The 17,131-nt window shown below is 36.6% G+C and overlaps 1 protein-coding gene across 1 annotated transcript in view; it reads right to left on the bottom strand.

Annotated features, from left to right (window-relative positions):
* Nucleotides 1–17,131, bottom strand: part of SNAP91 (synaptosome associated protein 91) — a gene marked incomplete at its 5' end in the record, with an annotated part of 156,810 nt that overhangs the window by 82,601 nt on the left and 57,078 nt on the right. Inside the window, 3 exons of the mRNA XM_082855931.1 lie at nucleotides 4,372–4,413; nucleotides 8,412–8,518; nucleotides 16,304–16,415. Of these exons, the coding sequence (XP_082712057.1) occupies nucleotides 4,372–4,413; nucleotides 8,412–8,518; nucleotides 16,304–16,415 (261 nt within the window). The remainder of the gene's footprint in view (nucleotides 1–4,371; nucleotides 4,414–8,411; nucleotides 8,519–16,303; nucleotides 16,416–17,131) is intronic.

Here is a 17,131-nt window from a genome sequence, read left to right as displayed (position 1 = left end):
AAAGGGACAGCCCTGTGAACGTTATATAAAAAGTTAATTACTGTAGAGTAGAAAAAATGACTTTCAGGAGATATAATAAATTTTGGAAGTTATAAAAATTAGAATTCTTAATATAGCTCAGGTAAAAGGTGACTTAGCAAAGTCTAGTAAACTACAACTAGGGGTATACTTCTAAGTTTTAAAGAATGAATTTTTAAGAGATAAAGGAAATTTTGCTCTATAGAAAAATTGTAAACTACTAAGATACACTTGCTTAATAAACAGAATGTGTATTGTAACTTTAAAAGGAAGAAGACAGAAATGGCTTAACAATTTTTAGATGAATTCACACCTGAGAACTTCCATTATAATTGTCATAATAGTAATGATTATAATTGTCATAATAATGGAACCTAGGAGGCCCGGGCATATAACTTTAACCTTTTCGGTTTCCATTCTTTTCATTGGGATCACAGTAAGGAAAAATATATCAAGCCATAGAACCTCTCTCCAGTTGGAAGACTTAGGTCCTCTGAATATTAAATGCAATGTAAAAGAAATGTGATTCTGTGCTAAACCTGTTTAAGAAATGCTATTTAGAGTTATAAAATAGAGAACAGTATGGGATAACAAAAGAAGTAGTATTTTTTCCTATATGGTTTCTTAATTATGTAAAACAAAAAAACCAAAAACTAGGATGACAGTTTGCAATTTCATTCTTTTTGTAAAGTTTCTTAGTAATTTAAGAAAAAAATAAAGTAGTAGTCACTAAAATCACAATAGTTGAGAGAAATGTGACCAAGAACACAGACTACAAAACTGACTTTAAGAGGTGTTATTTTGCAATGCATTGCACATAAAATTAAGTTTGGAGCATTTTAGCTTAGAAGTTTAAAAATGCTTCATCATTTATATCTCTTTTTAGGACATGTGAAATCTAACAGAAATAAACTCTTCAAACATTTTTGGAGGGAAAAAAACTACTTTGATAGTAAAGTTCATTGAGTGTAGGAATATTGGCCTTCTGAGCTCTATGGCACTGAGCACATCCTGGCATGCAGCAGACAAAAATGAAAACTGTCTCAAATTTCCAAGGGGCAAAACTTTGAGAATGCCTCTGCTGTTGTAAAAGGAACTTTAGTATAATTAGCAGTATCTTTAGTTGCTTATTTTAAATACTGCCGAAGTCAACAGACCAATCAGGTGAAAATACCAACCCAAAGAACAAGGGGCAGCTTGTGACTAATAAATAACAGTGATATATCATGGTTACCGATTCATCAGTGGTACAGTCTTTAAAAGGAGACTTTTCTTTACCAGTAGTTTTCAGATCAACCAGAATTCCTGACATCAAAACCTAAGATGTTTTTCATAAATGGAGATATATTAAATTCGGAACACATGCACACACACCAAACAGGAAATAATATTTTGAAAATCCTTTTCTTGAAACAAATTCATAGCTGATTGTGAGTACAGGATCAAAAAGGAAGCCTCCATCTACAATTCAGATGCTTTAGATCCTAAAGCATCATTAAAAACAAACGGAAATAAAAAGCAACCAAAAGCTCATTCAAATTTTTTGCTTATTAGATCTAAGAAACCACTGGAAAGTGCTGAGGAGGAATATTTCAGTTCTGATATCATATTCACTTCTTATTCAATACAGTACTTCTGAGTGTTTAACAAGGTTTTTCATTGGTATTTATAAATCATTTAAAATGCTGTTATGATTATATGCACAATTTAAAAAGGGCTACAGATGACCACACTGGTATTTACTGTACATTTTCTAACCAGAAAGACATCCATTCACTCCCTCTGTTTCATCTTGCTGCAAGAGGAATTCTAATCCTTTCTCGGTTAGGAGCAGCCTTTCCCTACTCCCAGTCAATAGGTAGCCCTTCTGGTCCCCATCATCTCTTTAATCCTCTTCCTTGCTGGCTATTTTTGTCCATCGCCACGGCTAGATTCAGTGGCCATGGCGGCCACAGAGAAGCCTGGCAGAGAGTAGAACCCAATCTCACAGGTCTCAAACAGAGTCCACACTACCTGGCATTTCTGACCCATCTCCAGATTAGTTCTTGTCTAACACTATCTGAAGGACTAACCCTAGAACAGCTCACATTCCAGTTTCTGTCTGACCAGACTGTCACAGTGGGTCTAAAACCCCAGCTCAATGACAAGCCTCCAATGAGACCTGTGGAAGGGTTCTAAATAAAAATTAGGGAGTGTGTTTAGCTCTGCTGCTCATGAACCCAACAGAAATCACAATTAAGTACCTTATTAAGAAATTTCAGAAGCACACAGAACTTTTGAATTGAGATTTAAATATACACTGGAGAAATGAACTAGAGGATTTTTTTTATAAGGAGATGATTTCAAAATAAATGTTAATACTGAAGTCTATGTGGCTCTTCAAGTCATAACAAAAGCAGAGGATAGAATGTTACCAGTGTCTAATGAATCTCTACCACAGAATCGCTTTCTACTAGACCCAGAGTAAGATTTTATCTTCTTTAAGGATGGGTCTCTGTTCCCCAAATTATAACAACACAGAACATACATCATTACATAAAATATTATGCCTCTGGACTTCTTAAGAGATTATATAAACTGTAATGAATATAACAGTATCATTAAAAATTAACGCCAAGTATGTAAATCTGTCAGTGATATGCTATAATTTTCTAATTTTAAAAACAGAAAGGTATTTAAGTATCCTTTTAAACCTTTCTTTATCTCCCTTCAGACTCTGCCCAAACTGAGATAAATGAGGACCTGTTTTCTTCTTAACCTGCCAGCCTCTCTAACAACATGACTAGTTTTACTTCTGTTCCATGGTGAGAGCAGTCTATACAGTTGAAATAAAGATGATTTACCATTTCTAAAAGCTATTCATTGAGTTAAATATTTAAATATCTACATTTTTTAGGTTAACATGTAGTTGGGCTATTTTTTTAAACTGCAATGTAAATGTTAATGTTAATAATGTAAATAATTAAATAATTTAAAATGAAAGCACAGTGATTTTCTTTGCTTTTTATTACAGTGGTACAAAATTAATAAATCTTTATTAGATTATAATCTAATAAAGAAATTTTAATAGTATTTTATGCACACAATTTTTAGCCATATCCAAGATGATACCAATATCTTATTTAGGTATGCACCTAATCAAACAACACTATTTTCTCATAGTAGCAAAAATATTTTATACTAATATTCTATTAGAAGGCACTTTCCACCAACTTTTAAATAAAAAAATACAATGCCATCATTTTCTGAATTGTTCTGTAAATTTTATTTACGAAGAATTCTTGGTATTTAATTGGTATTTTAATAATCATAATAATGGTCTCAATACAGAGACCATTACTTTGGGTTTCCCTAATTTTTAATAAAAATTTAAGGTTAACATTTAAATATAGAAACATTTTAAGGGATAATAAAGATAATAAATTATTAAACACATTTTGATACGATTAAAAATGGGTAACCTTTCATTATGACAATTTTCTTCAATTACAATAATTTTTTTTTTATTTGCAAAGACAGAAAACTCATATATTCATTACTGGTATATATGGTAGCAGTTCTTAACTCTCTCCTATCATCTATTTCTAGTTAAAGAACATGTTTGGAACAGAAATTTACCGTAGCAGAATGACAAGTTGATTAAACAAAAATAGTTCCTGCCAATTATGAGAAAGGTCCTACAGTAATTCTGCACATTTAGATCTTGATTCTAAATCCAAGGAGCCGTACAATGTACCCTCTTAACAGATAAAAGGATTGATAAGGAAGCTCTACTATTGTTTTTGCTTCCTAGATAGTCCCCAGAAAATCACTCATCTACCACTACTATTTTTTTAAAAAAGGTTTTTTTGTATATAGAAATTCCTCCCCTTCACAGGGGAGACAAAAATCAGTGTATTGAACAGTAGAACTACAACATCAGTGTTCTCGCTATTCGTGCCCCTCCTCCATCCCTGGGACATGTTGAAAACTAGGAGAAGAAGCAGGAAGAACAGTTCAAACGTTCTGATTACATGCCTATGAATAGTCATGTTTCATGGATAAAACACTTTTTAAACATTTTTCAAGGCTTCCGTTTGATTCAAGTTTAAGAATGAAAAAACGAGCTCAATAATTAAATACCGTTGCCTTTAAAGAGGAAACGATTTTATAAGATTAGGAAAATATCCATATTATCTCCAGAAATATATTTAATAGCTAAAAAAGAAATAGTAAGTTAGAATGATTTCCAAGAAAGGTGGTTGGCCTACATTCAAAAATGCATTAAATGCTTATAAGCCTCTGCCCATTTACGGTAAACTATGGATTAATAATTTCATGCATACTGAATTTTTCACTCAGAGAACCACTTACCTGTGTGAGGTCAGGAATGTCACCTTTATCAATGCCAACTTGCTGCGGATTAAAAAAAAGTTACTTAATAGGTTTTTAAAAATTAATTTCTCAGATCACCTATAGAATTAGTTAAAACCACAGCTCAATCTTGGTATAAAATAATAATTATTATATATATCAATCTCACTTTGAATATGTGCTTTTTGTGGAGTTTTCCACTCAATATAAGAGCAATGATTTTGGCAATAGAGATATAACAAATGTACAGAATTTTGCTAGAACCTGAAAAAAGAACTTAGGAAACTGAAGTGTAAAAGGTTTCCTCCATGGTTAATGGCAACGAAAATTTTTTTTAAATGCTTCAACTAAATTTAAATTGTTAATTATGCCCAGTCAGTCCTCTGGACAGGGAATGTTCCCTGAATTTTAATAACTTGTTCAGGGTGTAGTTTCCACCCTTCCTCACACAGAGAGAACCACTGTGACATCCAAGATGTATCCTTCCAGAGTTTCTTTATGCATATCCAAGGAAATAGTAAATCCATAAATACATAGTTATTTCCCACATTATTATAAAATAATAGTGTATTATATACACTGGGATTATACTTTTCATTTAACAATACATCTTGGAACTATATCCATATTAATATACAGAATTTCCTCATTTTTAAACAGCTTCCTTGTCTTACAATTTATTTAACAAGTCACCTATTAATGAACATTTAAGTTGCTTGCAATCCCTTGCCATTGCAAGCAATGCTGCACACATCACTTTGCACCTGTGTGGACACATCTGTAGGACACATTTGTAGAAGTGGAATTACTAGATAAAAGCAAATGTGAATTTTAAATTTTGGTAGCTTGGGGAAGGAAGAGAAGGGAGGGAGGGAGGGGCAGAAAAAGAAAGTGCTATCAAGACTGCAAATATGGGAATATATTAATAAAGGTGAATCAATGAAGAGAGTACACAGGTGTTCACTATACAAGCTTATCAACTCTTTTGTAGGTTTGACAATTATTCAAAATAAAAAGCTGGGGAAAATACAAATCATAACTTCATTCTCTCATTCTGTATACATGATGAAATTGAGGCTTAAAGAAACAAAGCGGGTTAACCCAAGTCTCTCTGTGAGAAATGAAGTGCTGCATTATGCTGATGGAAATGTGGAAGCAAACACAGGAAGCCTAAGTGTCGGCTCCTGAAAGACAATAAGGCAAACTGGAGAGGGGCAAGTCCACTCGTGTGTCAAATGCTGAGCTAACTTCTTTCCTTTGCCTTTTCTATATCTAAAGCAGCGTAGGGAGACGCAACAGGGAAGAGATATGGGGATATATGTATATGTATAGCTGATTTACTTTGTTATAAAGCAGAAACTAACACACCATTGTAAAGCAATTATACTCCAATAAAGATGTTAAAAAAAATACAAAATAAAGCAGCGTTTCTCGGCCTTGGCCCTATTGACATTTTGGGATGATAATTCTTTGCTGGGGGCTGTCTTATGCCTGCCCTAAACTCACATTCTTTCCAAGTATGGAAATTATAAATTAAGGCAACTTCATTCTATTTATTTCCATATTTCAATACCTCTTGAGATGATCCATTAAAATAAATATGAATATGAGTGAAGTCAGTGTTTTTTAAATTAAAGCATTATGGGTCCCTAATATTGGAATCACCTCCTTAAAAGGTGATTTGATTCTATTAAGTGGGTAACTCTGTTAAAGGAATTCTTCCTTTACATTGCTATTCTTACTGTCCTGAACTTCTGAACCACAATGAAGTTGGAGGATGAAGTGCGATTGTATTACAGAAATCTCATCACTTTCTGTCTGCAAGTATTCTGGGAGACGTAACTCCAATGAGTTGGTATTTACCTTGGAATAGCAAACTAAGAATAATTTAGTTCTATAAAAGGTAAGTGTGTTTAGCAGACATGCCTATTACTTGTAAAATAACCATTTTACAAAGTTTCAGTTGTCTGCTTTAGGAGACTTCAGTATAAGAATTCAAAGCACAGGAAGTTTTCTGTACTTTAAGCAATTCCTCTGCAAAATTTGAATATATCCATAGGAATTATTCAATTACTCCACATTTCTTTTAATACGATGGGAAATTTAATGTTAACATTTGCCATATAGCCTATATATAGAGTTGTATTTTAGAAACAACATTCTTGCAAGTCATCTACACATTCTTCAGGCAAATGGTATTAACAACAGGGTAGCTTATTGGGTAGGAGTCCATACATATGTACACCACACAAGCACTGCTTGGTAGAAAAGAGAAGCTTTGTATATTTGTTGAAAATTTTCTGTATTTACCAATCATAACCAAACCATTCGACACTGGTATCCAAATAGTTAATGTTTAAATTATGAACGATGCGATTTAAATGTGAAAGAAAACACTAATGGTTAACCCATTGTGATTAATGTTTATTCTATTAAAAATAATTTTGTAAATTAGTATCCATTCTATAAAAAGTCTTAGTCATGTTTGAATAAAATTAAAATATTTATTATTATGTTGTTTAAAGACAAACTCTCAAAATGACATCTAATTTCTGTATATCTCCTTCTCAGCAGCCTGAAATGGGCCTGTGATAACACGAGGTTATCAAGAGACACAAAGTAAAATTTTACATGTAAGAATAGAAGGAACTGATATATAAGCACCCTTTTTCTCAAGGAGACCTTGAGCCCAGCCTTATTATGTTGATTAGAGAAATATTTACCCCCAAATTGTAACACGTCCAGCTCTTTACTTTTTTGATATACACAACATCAGATGGGAACACTGGGAAGAATGTGCATCAGGAATTAATCGAACAGTGAAATAATCTTCTGCCCTGAGTGTTTAGGTATAATTGATCTTCTCACAGAAAGAAATTAGGCAAATTTTGCTAGATTACATTGATAATTACAGTTGAACCATGGGAAAATCATATCAAATACAAAAAATAAAACTTGTGTAGCAGCAAAAGTTTCAAGCAATTCTATCCTTCCTTAAAGGCCACCAACATCAATAAACCCATGGAAATATACATGAACATGCTTTAATGTATATGTAGTTTATTAAGCTAATCTTTACCTTTTGTTTCCCATATTGATTTTTTTAACAAATTCTGATTATAAACTGTATGGATCTAAGCTCGAGAGACAGTATTTTGCAAGATTATTTTGGTCTTGGAATTTAAATATGACAATTATCACTCCTGTGAATAAATGAAATTTGAAGAATAATGCTTGGACTAGAGTGCTTTTGAAACTATGTGTATAAAATGTCTGTTCTTGTGCTATATTCTGAAAATGGCAAAAACAGCAAAAACATGGCATGAATGTCCCACGTCCATAGCATTTTATGCTTTGCTGGTGAGCTTCAGAACCCTTCCCACAAAACACTTCAGTCAGCCCTAGCAATCAGTTAGTTGACAAGCAAGATAAGAACCCATCTGTCACCCTGACAAAGGAATGTAATAAAATGTCATAATTTCCACTATGAGTCAATCATTGGATTTCATAAGAGAAGACACCAGTTTACAGATAACCTCAGGAACAACAACTGTATGGTTACACAGTTATTGTGATTACGTATAAAGAGACATCCTTAAGACACAATTTATAAACTTTATAAAATTAATTAGACTTTGTTTTCTTTTTTCCTTGTATTGAAATCATTTTGACACAGTAAGAAAAGTCAGGGTTTATCGTTTACACACTAAGAACAATGGAGAGACTTTTCTAAGGGCTTTTTTCTACAGTTCAATACAGAGGAAGCACTTTCTCACAATCAAGGACAGCCATGAGGTGAGATGGAGGGACAGACCACCTTGCAAAGCTGTGAGCTCATTATCCATGAAACTTTTATTTGGACACAGGATGATCTTCTGATTGAAAAGCAAGAGTGCAGAGCACAGCTCTGGGTGAGAAGCAGGATGAAATGTCTTCCAAGGCCACTTCCAATCCTAATAACCTGTGACTCTGTGGCAGAATGTCTTGCCAGATTATGAACTCTACTGTTTACTCCAGATACATGTGTTAATATTACTTACCTCTGCAACTTTGAGAAATTCAGACACTCGTGTCATCCTAGTTAGAAATCGTTTGTAAATTTCTAGAGCATCTTTACATTGTCCTTTCTTCATTTCAAAAAACTTTTCTAGAAGAGATAGATAAGCATTTCGGAAAGTGTATTATATTCAATCTTCTTCTAAGCTTACATTGATACTGTTACTTAACAACTTTAATGTCTGAATCAAAACACTTGGCACTAAGACTTATGGGAAATATTAAAAACACCTAAACAAGTGAGGTCTGAGTAGTTTAGGAAAGGTGTTATGTTCTAAGGTGTCTCACACGAAACAATTTAAATAATGAAAATACAGTTAAAGTAGAAGAATATATTAATTGTCATAACAGGTATACTTCATGATACATATAGCGTAATATTGTTTCAGAAAATAGTATCAAATTCTTGCTGATAACAAACTCAAAAGTTAAAACTGCACCCTACATCATCCTTATTTTCTTAATAGTTCACTATAAAGCAATAATCTATATATTATAAAGCAATAATCTATAAACTTCTCTGAATTAAAGAATTCTTTAAATTGTCTACACTCCATATAAGTGATACTTGCTTTTACTGGTCATCAACTATTTCTTTCAAACATTATGTCTTTTTGTTATAAAATAGTGGAGTTTCGTCCCTTCTAGTCTATAATCGTATCGTCTTTCTCAACTTTTAGCTTTCTAGACAGAAAAACAAAGGGTCCTTTTGCTGCTCTCTTCTGCCTCCCAAGACTAGAATTATGAATTATAATTGTAGTATGAGAGTGTATTTTCTCAACTTTTAGCTTTCTAGACAGAAAAACAAAGCGTCCTTTTGCTGCTCTCTTCTGCTTCCCAAGATTAGAATTATGAATTATAACTGTAGTATGAGAGTGTATTTTCTCCATACATGTTTTGAAGAAAACTAGCATTTTAACAGTGCTTTCCCCAGCCAGTCATTCATCCATTCATTCAGTCAAAAATTACTAACATTGCGGATGGAGACACAGTCGGCCAGTGTCTACAATAGCTCCCTGGCAACCCTGGATCATAACTGATGGCTCAATATCTTCATTATTTCATATTTGCACATGGTTAAACATATGCTATTTTTATGCTCTCTCACATTCGAAAGTTCTGGATTTCATTGGCATGTAATTTTACTACCTCAAAAGTATTTTTAATTTTCTCATGAAAGGTTTAATAATATATAATTACACAAAGAACTAATTATTGAGGGTAGCTACTCATTACCTTCTGTTGACAGTTTTTTGGTAATTTTACTTTTAACGTGGACCTCCCCTGCAGGGTATTCGAGGGAAGCAAAAAGATCAAGAAAACAAACACATAATGTATTCTAGTTGTTAGGATTTGAGAGGAAAGTGGGTCTTTTAAAAAATGGCCAAATTTAAGTATACTTTCTTTGTCCACCCACCCTGTCTTCTAAGCTAGAGACAGAAATATGGTGTTATAGGGGAACAGATCTTTTCAGTTTAAACCTTTGAAAATTAGGACTTATTCTGGTAAAACACACATCTTTCTTGCTTTTTAAACAATCTTCACATAAACAATTTCTTCCAAGTGTCTAAATTACTTTTCTTTACTATAAGTTTATTTCTTTGAATCAGATCTTCAGTGATAACACAAAAAGAGAAATCAAACTGAATAATCTCAATCTCCTCTTAGAACCAATGCATCAAAATCTTAAGCAGTGTTTTTTTGTCTCCTCTGGATGCTTTTTAAGTTGTTTGTATCTTTTGTGGTAATTTAGGATTCAGCAACAAAAGAGTTTTCAATAATGATGGTTTTAGGTTATAATCTCATAAGTGGTTCTGTAACAGTGGTAATGACACAGAGAAGGAACATGTACTGATCAGTGCAAAGCTGTAAAGTTCCCTCACCCGCTTAAGAGACCAGAGAAATTAACACTTTTAACAGAGGGGATGGGTCACCCAGAAATGAGTCTCTTTCTTTCATAATAAAGATAACATGTTGATTTTCAGTATCTGAAATGATCAAATATTGACATTTGTAATGTGAATCTTTATAAAGTGTTGATAAATTCCCTTGTCATATTAGTACTGGCTTTTGCAGAATAACTGTCCAAGGAAAAGAACCAGATGAAAAGGTATCTCATCCCTGTGAAACAAACTGAGACCTTGCATGTAAGCTATTACTAACGACCACTCGTCAGTAAGGGAAGCATCTTCTTATTCATGCGTCAGAGTTTCATTACAGTGATAAAATGTTTGCTAAGATTTGCACCACTGTTGATTCCAACATTCGATGCAGAGAACTGGTCATGAAGTCCTTGACTAAGACTCACCCATGATATATTTATAAAGTTAATTCCTAGCGCTTAGTTAGTAAACAAACAAAAAACAGACCTGTCTCAAAACACTTGGGATACTGCGTATACTTCTCTTCTAGAGTGTTACTTTTACAAGAGCAATTTGACAATGCTGAATGAAGGCCACTCAACACCACAGTGTCGTGAGGCCAGATGTACAACTACCACTTTTGAAAGGTTAGGTCTCTAATATGAAAAGGTACAACTCTTCTCCTTTTCTGCTCCTAATCTTAGGCAAGAGACTCTCTTTTTCAAATTAAATGAAATAAAAAAATACATGGAATGTTTATTATTTTAATATAAGGAGAAAATGCATGCTTAATACACTCCATCTGTAAAGTCAACATAAAGTAAAGCAGAGCAGCATTTAAGGAGTGTTCAAGACAATAACAGAGGAGAGTCACATGACTTAACATCTTTAATTGCTAAATCAATGGTAAAGGCATTAAGTCCAGTGTTCATGAAGCAGAAGTGGGGATGAAGCGGGGGTACACTGGGGAGAGAGGATGAGAATGAATCAACAGAACTTCATTTCTGACTGGCACAGATTTTAGTCAGTGGGAAACTCAAAGCTTGAGGTAAGAACACAATATTTAAATTTAAGTGTCGACAAATAAGCAGACGTGCAAAACTGAAGCTCAGGAGGAAGGGAAGGACTGAAAGCATAGATGTGAGACTCCTCATAATGGAAACGATAAGTTTCCCAGTGAAGAATACACAGAGAAAGCAAAACAGCAGATGGCTGGACATGAACTTTAGCAAAAGCTCACATTTATGAGTTGTAAAGAAGATTAAGGTCAGCCAGCAAAAGCGAATGGAAAAGTCTACCTTCCTTGGCTTGCCACCAAACTCCCTCACCCGAAATAAAGGTGATGTGGTTTTGAACTGCACACCACGGGCAGGAATCTCTCCCCAGGAAAGGCAGAACCTCCCAGGGCACTGTATTCGACGTTGGTGACTGGCTCACCCAATTCCATTCTATCTTGTTCTAGACTCATGAGAAGCCAGGGATCTGGATGCGGATTTAGTTCCGCACATTAGACAGACCGGTGGGCGATCTGGAAGGTGAAACTGAGGCCGAAGCAGCAGGCTTCCTGTACCTGAACAGCTGTTTCCTATGGCAAGTGATAAGATCCTTGGAGGGTGAGCTACCTTTCAGAGCATTTCACTGTCACCCTCCAGCTTTCCTGGGCTTTAGGGAATAACTGTCACAGTCACAGCCACCTGATCTGACTCCCTGGATTATAGCTTCAAGTGTCCGTTCTCCAGCTCCCTAGTGCTGTAAGGCAGCCGAGATTGCTTCAGCATACTTTCAAGTAGTGGCCTCACAAGCAGTAGCTTCCCTAGAGCACAAGAACTGGTTACTTCAGGAGCATCTCAGGACGCCGAGACCAGGACCAGTTCCTGTAGGCTTCCCATAATTAAATGAAGACCTGACCCCTTGTTTTGAATCCCCTTCTACTTAGAATACGTGGAGTGGTTTCTGTTTCTTGCACAGACGCAGTATTTGGTGGCTGAAGAGGCTGTAGAAATCAGACCCTCGAAAACGTCAAAGGGAGGAATCTGGGATTAGATAGATAACCTGAATGAATGTGAAGGCAGTGATGACCACCTGCAACTAGTGGAGAATGGGATTCTCAGAATCTGTGTGGCACAGGAGCAAAATAATGACTTAAATTATGACCTATGGTTTTCTGAAATAAGCACCTAGAATGGAGCTTATCAGAATAAGCAGCTGCTGGGATAGACCATGACGAGAACAAGGCAGATGGAACTGTGGGGTGGACGGCTGCTCCCGACTCCACTGGAGAGCTTAAAAAGGAAAATGACAACACAGGATTTAAAATGACTGGCTCAAGGCTCCAGTCAGACTGTGGTACTCCAAGCTGCCCTAAAATAATCTTATCCTTACAGACACAGGGCTGTCATCGCCAAAGTCAGAGAGTCTAATCTTGTGAGTTGTTGAATTATAATGTATGTGGGCAAGTTAAATTTCCAGCTTCAACAGGGTCTCCTTTGTGAAAGTTAGCACTCTTATTGAAAGAGAAAACTGGAAAGGAAAGTACTTGGGTAGATTCAAACCAAAATGAGCTAGCCTTGTTGGAAAAGGCTTTTCTTTCTCAGTCTGAAGAGGCTGGTCCTGCGTTGCTTGGAGATCCTGTAATCAACCCACCTTCCACGAGGGAATAAAAATTCTCCTCGTGCTCTGTCCCTCTACTTCTTACTCCCTTCCCCTTGCCAACTGCTTCAATACCTAGAATGAGATTTAGAACCCAGCAATCCAGCATGTCCTCAGGAGACAGGTACAAAGCCTGACTCAAGAGGAAAAAAACATACATGCTAAAAGAAGTGCAAGACTGTGCAAATTCATGTCGGCAGTCGGGATGCCAGATAAAATACAAGACACTGAGTTAAATTTTAATTGTAAAAAATAATTTTTAGCATAAGTAGGTCCCAGATATTCCATGGGACTTACTAATACTAAAAAAGTTATTCATGTTGATCTGAATACAAATTGAACGAGACGTCCTGTATTTTTTTCCTCCTGAATCGGGCAATCCTAATTGATAAAAATCTAGATAATTCAAATAAATTCTAAAGGTTCTGAGCAGCAAAGAAGGACCATTACGTTTGTTTTTCTGATGTCACTGATAATTCATCAATTTGCGTGAACATGCCAAGAAGCACCGATTGAAAACGCTGGCCTGTATAGCCAGGAGGTGGAAGCAACCTAAGTGTCCATCGACCGATGAATAGATCAAGATGTGGCACATATATACAACGGAGTATTACTCAGCCATAAAAAGAAACGAAATTGAGTTATTTGTAGTGAGGTGGATGAACCTAGAGTCTGTCATACAGAGTGAAGTAAGTCAGAAAGAGAAAAACAAATACTGTACGCTAACACATACATATGGAATCTAAGAAAAAAAGGTTCTGATGAACCTAGGGGCAGGACAGGAATAAAGACACAGATGTAGAGAATGGACTTGAGGACACAGGGAGTGGGAAGGGTAAGCTGGGACGAAGTGAGAGAGTAGCATGGACATATCTACACTATCAAATGTAAAATAGATAGCTAGTGGGAAGGAGCCGCATAACACAAGGAGATCAGCTCGGTGCTTTGTGACCACCTAGAGGGGTGGGATAGGGAGGGTGGGAGGGAAACACAAGAGGGAGGAGATAGGGAGATATATGCATATGTATAGCTGATTCACTTTGTTATAAAGCAGAAACTAACACACCATTGTAAAGCAATTATACTCCAATAAAGATGTTAAAAAAAAAAAAATGCTGGCCTGAACATCCGGAAGTGGATCTAACACAGTGGTTCCCAAACTGTAGTCCCCCAAACCCAGGACCATCCAGGCCCTCACTAGATATGCAAATTCTCAGGCCCTACCCCAGACCTACTGAATTAGAAACTCTGAGTTAGTATCCAGCAACCTCAATTTTAATAAGCCCTCCAGATATTCTTGAGTAAGAGCCTTGAAACACAGCCAAAAGCATCTATTCCTACTCCTCTGCAAAGGGACATTTACCAGAGTGACTACACACATGGGAAAGGGGACATACCCAGAATTTTCAGGGACACAGACTCTAAGCCGATGCTAGTCTCTGGGGATCCAAAATGTCACTATATTTTCTACCGATCTGAGTGGAGGCTTTCTGGGGGTCAGGAGATTAAAAAAAAATTAGATCCAGTGGATGCATGAAACTATCAGTGGTTATTTCCCCAGTTTCCTGAATACATAGATGAAATACTTTGAAATACACAGAAATACTTTAAACCTAGCAGGATCCCCACATCGGTTTCATGATCTCTACAAAGATACAGGGTAGCAATTCCATCATATTCCCAGTTAACTTGCATACCTGGTTTGTGCAAAAGATGAGTGAATCTTAGAGATGAAATGTAGGTTACTGGAAACTTATCAGGTGATGATTCTTACTTGCAGAGATCCAGATATGTCCTCCTTTCCAGCATAAAATCAGCACAGTTGCTGACATGTGATAAGCATCTATCAAACTAGCAAGTTCTTTTCTATCTACCCCAGTAAACACAGCCCATCAGAAGTAGTTTTCTTTCATCTGGCAGGGATGCCAGTACACGGTCACTGTCTTACATCAAGTATATTAACCTCTCTGGTTGTCATAATGCCACTGGATATCATTTGATGACATGAGGTTGACTGTGGCTGGTGGGAAAGAATTTCAGGTATGCTAGGTGCCTAATAAGCCACAGGCAGGTCAAGGGGAAGGAGAGAGAATCTATGAAAGCCCAGGGACCTGCTACATCGATGAAGTTTCTGCGGGTCCAAAGGTCCCCTCCATCTGAAAGACACACTGCTTCACCTTGCACTCTCTGTAAGGAAAATGCAGGCGAAAGTTCTGCCGAGCTTTTTTCGGTTTTGGAGGTAGCATAGACAACATGTGTATGTGCTGCTCTAAACAGAGTATCGGTGTATGGTGTCAGATGGAAGCAGGGCCCAGCTCAAGGAAGACTCTGCAACTGCTCCAACCTGGGGCCACTCGGGCCTTTGCTCCTGCAGAGCTAAAGGCACTGCAAGTGTCTGCAGCAGATCCAAATGCTGCAGGACGACTCTGGCGCATGCCAACAGGAAAACACAACAGAAGCCTCTAGCGCTTTGGAGCAGGGCCATTTCTTTTTCAGATAGTAACTGATCTCCTTTGGAAAAACTGCTCTAGGCTTGCTCCTAGAGACTGACGTTCTGACCAGAGAATACCAAGTGATCATAAGACCTCAAGCGATATCTTATACACCAAACCATAAAGCTAGACAAGTGCAAGAATATACTCCATCATCAAATGGAGGCGGTGATATAAGCGATCGGCCTCGAGCAGTGCCTGAAAACCCATGTAGGTTGTACGAACAGGTGGCTCACACTCCCAGCATACCTACATCTTCTGGACGGCTACTTCTCCCTCCAATCATGCCTATCGCCTCTGGGAGATCCCTATGACCAGCTGACAGCGGGAAGAAAATAATTCAAGCTTGGTTTAGAGATGTTTTCTCAGACTGGCACTAGGTGGAAGTGGTTTGCTGAATCATTATATCCCAGAAAGGGGTGACCTTGTCAGTAGAAAGAAATCTTTTACCGTGGGCCAAACGTCAAGCAGTGTATCTATCTGATTTTCACTTTATGGCAAATGAAAGATAGTGAGATGTATGGAACTATATCAAAATAGGAGCACCTCCAGGGGAGGCATCAGAGGTAGTTGCCAGCACAGTGGAACAGTTATGTATTGTTATGGGACTTATTCCAAGAGGCAAAGCCTAGAACCTGCTCCTTCGGTCATTCCAAAATTTTGTAAGCATCAAAATCCCTGTATGAAATCTCTTTCTGCTGAAAATACCTAGAATGCTTTCCATTCCCTGCACTTAATCTCGACATAAGAACACACACAGACATGTGACCTGAATGAGCCATGTATTTAGATTTTTATGAAGTCTGTAGCATCCAAATCTTTGCATTCTGATACAGTCTCTCTTCATAGACACCATTCAGTAGTTCTACCTACCAAGTAAATTAATAACTCCATCATTGTAGCAAGCAAAAAGTTTGATAAGGTCCTTGAAAAGAAGCATAAATGCAGCATTTATGACACCATTTGTTAGTTCATTTGGATGTACCTAGAAACAGATGAAAATTTCGTAAGTTAACTGCAGATCATCAAATGACAATTTTTCTCAGAGCATGTTAAGAAGTCTCAAATGATGACTAAGAAATTCACCAAATGCTGCATAACTCTTTGAGTAACACTACCAATATCAAAAACTGGATTGCCTATTTTTTTTTGCCTTCAATTTAAGTCAATGAAGTTAGTCCTATCAATTATAAGACATATATACAGTCTATGTGATTAATGATCCACAGATAAATCAAATCCAACTTCTGAACACCTGGACTCCTGCTGCTTTCACTATGCCATATTACATTCTTCTCCTTCCCCTGTGTAATGATCTCTGTGGAAGGGTTCAGGCTCCAGGGGCCTGCAGTGACTCAGAGAGGAAGCCCAGCAGAGGGAAAACATACCTTAGCCGTCTACCCCTAAAATAATTCTGGAGACTCACAGTATTCACCCACCCAGCAAATACTCTAATCACTAGCACCAAGAAGAATGATTTCTCTCCATTTCCCAGTCCTTGCTCACAACTCCTCGTGCTCTGCTCTTTTTCCTTTTCTGACTTCTTTTCTCCTTTAAGTAAGACAGTACCAACATCAACGGTAAGGAAAGCAAAGAAAAATGAATAATAAGAAAAAAAGTTAAGAGAAGCAATTCCATATATACCTAGTGATGTCCTTACTGTCAAATCTGTCAAAAAACAGTAAGGTGGTTTGCTGCTTT

The sequence above is a fragment of the Leucopleurus acutus genome, assembly GCF_964270905.1.
Source record: "Leucopleurus acutus genome assembly, chromosome: 15".
In the NCBI taxonomy this organism is placed as follows: Eukaryota; Metazoa; Chordata; class Mammalia; order Artiodactyla; family Delphinidae; genus Leucopleurus; species Leucopleurus acutus.
Note: the sequence above shows the minus strand (reverse complement) of the source record. Positions and strands in the feature narration are given on the sequence as shown.